This window comes from Bison bison, unplaced genomic scaffold (genome assembly GCF_000754665.1).
Source record: "Bison bison bison isolate TAMUID 2011002044 unplaced genomic scaffold, Bison_UMD1.0 scf7180017848986, whole genome shotgun sequence".
NCBI lineage: Eukaryota > Metazoa > Chordata > Mammalia > Artiodactyla > Bovidae > Bison > Bison bison.
The window spans coordinates 44,151-47,081 of record NW_011479559.1 but is presented as its reverse complement, the minus strand read 5'-3'; the positions used below and the strand labels follow the sequence as shown (position 1 = coordinate 47,081).

The 2,931-nt window shown below is 36.0% G+C and overlaps 1 protein-coding gene across 1 annotated transcript in view; it reads left to right on the top strand.

Moving 5' to 3' along the window:
* The window catches only part of COL4A5 (collagen, type IV, alpha 5), a gene marked incomplete at both ends in the record, with an annotated part of 87,800 nt that overhangs the window by 42,088 nt on the left and 42,781 nt on the right, over positions 1 to 2,931 (top strand). The window contains one exon of the mRNA XM_010846272.1: positions 1,458 to 1,511. Within this exon, the coding sequence (XP_010844574.1) occupies positions 1,458 to 1,511 (54 nt within the window). The remainder of the gene's footprint in view (positions 1 to 1,457; positions 1,512 to 2,931) is intronic.

Below are 2,931 nucleotides of genomic sequence, written 5' to 3'. Positions count from 1 at the left end.
ATATAATTTGTATACAGTAAAATGAACCATTTTGGTGCACAGTTCTGTGTGTTTTGACAAACACATAAGTTGTGTAACAATCTCCATAATAAAAAACAGTTCCATCTCTCTCAGAAGTTCTCTCATGATCTTTCATAGTTATTCCCTCCCCTCCCCTCACCCAGTGTCTATTGAAACAACTGATCTGTTCTCCATCTCTGTAATGTCGCTTACTCCAGAGTGTCATAAAAATGGAGTCATAGCGTATACAGCTTTTTGAATCAGAATTCTTTCACATAGTATAACACACTGTATTGTATATCAGTAGTTCATTCACTTTTAATTGCTGACCGGTATATGACTATGTGGAGTACCAAGGTTTATACATTTACTCATTGAAGGGTATTTTGGTTGTTTCTGGTTTTTTACCATCATGAATAAACTGCTAAAAACCTTCACATACTCTGTTTGGTGTGAACGTAAGTTTTCTTTTTCCAGTTAAAGTTTTGACATATAATTCTAATTACTACCAAAAAAGAGGCAAGTAAAAATATGGAAGTCCAGGAACATTATTTCAGGCAGCCTTAGTATCAGGAGTATCCACCATAGATGTTAAAAGATGTTTTCAAGGACAGATAGAAAATTTGATGAAATTTGGAGACTACTCTGCAGGAAAGGGAGCATTCTTAACAAGACTGGAAGTTGTAAAGTAATATTCAATAGAATCAGATAAATTGATTTCTAAATAATTTTGCTAAACAGGCAGTCCTCAACTTACAAACTGTAGCTTCACCAATGGCTTAAACATAACATGGCATAAGTGAAAGTGAAAGTCACTCAGTCGTGTCCAACTCTTTGCAACCCCATGGACTATACTGTCTGTGGAATTCTTGGGGCCAGAATACTGGAGTGGGTAACCTTTCCCTTCTCCAGAGTGGGGGTGCCAATTCAGGACCTCAGTTCCTGTCTTCTTTTGAAACAATGATTTATGCAGTCATGATGTTCAACAGTTGCCTCTGTTTTTGACAGATATCCCTAGGGAAAAGGCTTTTCTCTCTTTGCACTGGGAGAAGTAAAATTAGGTCAGGTAATGGGATCTTTCTGGGAACCACCAGAAATGACAGTTCTGTGGGGATGGGGCTTTGAAGAAGCTTCAGCCTGGTTCTTTCCCTTCCGGTTGCTGCTATGCTGCTGGTCTTTACCTTGATTGTGAGCTGTTGGTTTTCAAGGCTGCTGTAAAACTGAGGAAGGGTGATGAGAATAGAGCCACAAACCACTTTGTTCTAACAAAGATTCAGTCTTTTTTCCCCCCAAAAAATACATTTCCTGGATTGCTGCAAACCCTTGCTTAATTTCTAGAGTTCTAAAAAGATTGACCATTTTTGTCAGTGTCTTTGGTGCTTTTATGGAGGAGAGGGATTTTGGAGGTTCTTATTCCACCATTTTTGCTGATGTTGCTGTCTTCTATGTTTTTAAAGGGTTTGCCTGGTGATCCTGGTTACCCTGGTGAACCAGGAAGAGATGGAGAAAAGGTAAGAATTTTAGAACGCCTAGGGAACTGCTTTTATTCTGATTAGCACAATTCTTTTCATCCCAGTTATAAATGAAAAATTTCTAAGTGACTAGATTTTGTATTCAAACTACACCTTCTTTATCCATCTTTTGATAGTATTCCCTTTTCTCTTATACCAATTCCCTAAATTTTATTCACTATCCTGAATCACAGTCCATCTGATAGAAACACATGGAGAATTGTTTAACTTTAGCATTTCCATTGTTAAAAGCTGATGCCTTTACTTTGAGCATGTATTGGCAAAACTTTTGTTCTCCAGAAGGAGGATTCAGCACTATTTTAGTGAGGCCCTCATACTAAAAAAGGCTTATAGCTGTGAATTTAGAATGTTGGCACTAAACATTTCCATTCTCTAGGCAATTATTGTCTGGAAGCCGGTGGCTAATTCCTTGTTGTTGTTTTTTGTTATTGTTGTTGTTGGCTGTTGTTTTTCAATTTGGCCATGCAGCCTGACTGAAGTTATTTATTTAGTTCCCTATTTTAAAAGTGACTTTGAAAAAAATGTATGAAGCCCACAATTTCCATATTTATAGCAGATCACAAAACATCCACTTTTCCAATCTCTGGTCTTTAATTGCTTTCTATGAAAAGCTTTGTTTTTCAGGGACAGGAACGTGTGAGAAACTTGAATGTACCCAGAGGGCACATGTTTTAATGATGATTTTATCTCTAAACTAGATCCAAGTTCTAGACTAGCTTAAGAGGCACAACTAGAATAAAGGAAGATAATAAATAGTCAAAGAATAAAATTTTGTTTTTCTAGTTGTATGTGAAGTTATAGGACAGAGTATCTCCTTAAACTAAAAGAAGCTTATAGATAGATGAAAGGTTTCTATGAATAAGTCTAGAATGAGAGTAGAGATGTGAGAGGTACACCTATTCTTGGATCTTGGCCAGTGGAGTAACAGTTGAATACTGTGATCTTCACCTGTTGTATCTACTGGTTAAGGGTAATAGTTTTGTCTGAATTTGTCTTTCAGTACAGTCTAAGAGCAAAGTCACAAACCAATTATGATTTATTAGCTATTCCTGGTGATAGTTAACTCCATCAGCTTTAAAATATCTGTTACTAATGGAAATGACACTAAATTTATGCCCCTGACAAGTTTTTTGAAAAAAACATGGCTAAATGTAAGAAAAGGGTAAAGATTTTAGCTGATTCTAGTAATACCAATTTTTAAATTCAGTGTCTTCTCTATGTTACAGCTAGAAATACTTTAGAAGTCTGGTCTATATGTAAGGCAAAGAAGTTAATTGATTTGGTCAGCATCATATAGCTTGTAAATCTGACATAACAGCACAGGCTTTCCTAGGCTTAGCTAAGTAGTGTTTTATTAACTCATTTTGTATTTCTCTTTGACATTTTTTATTATGGATTT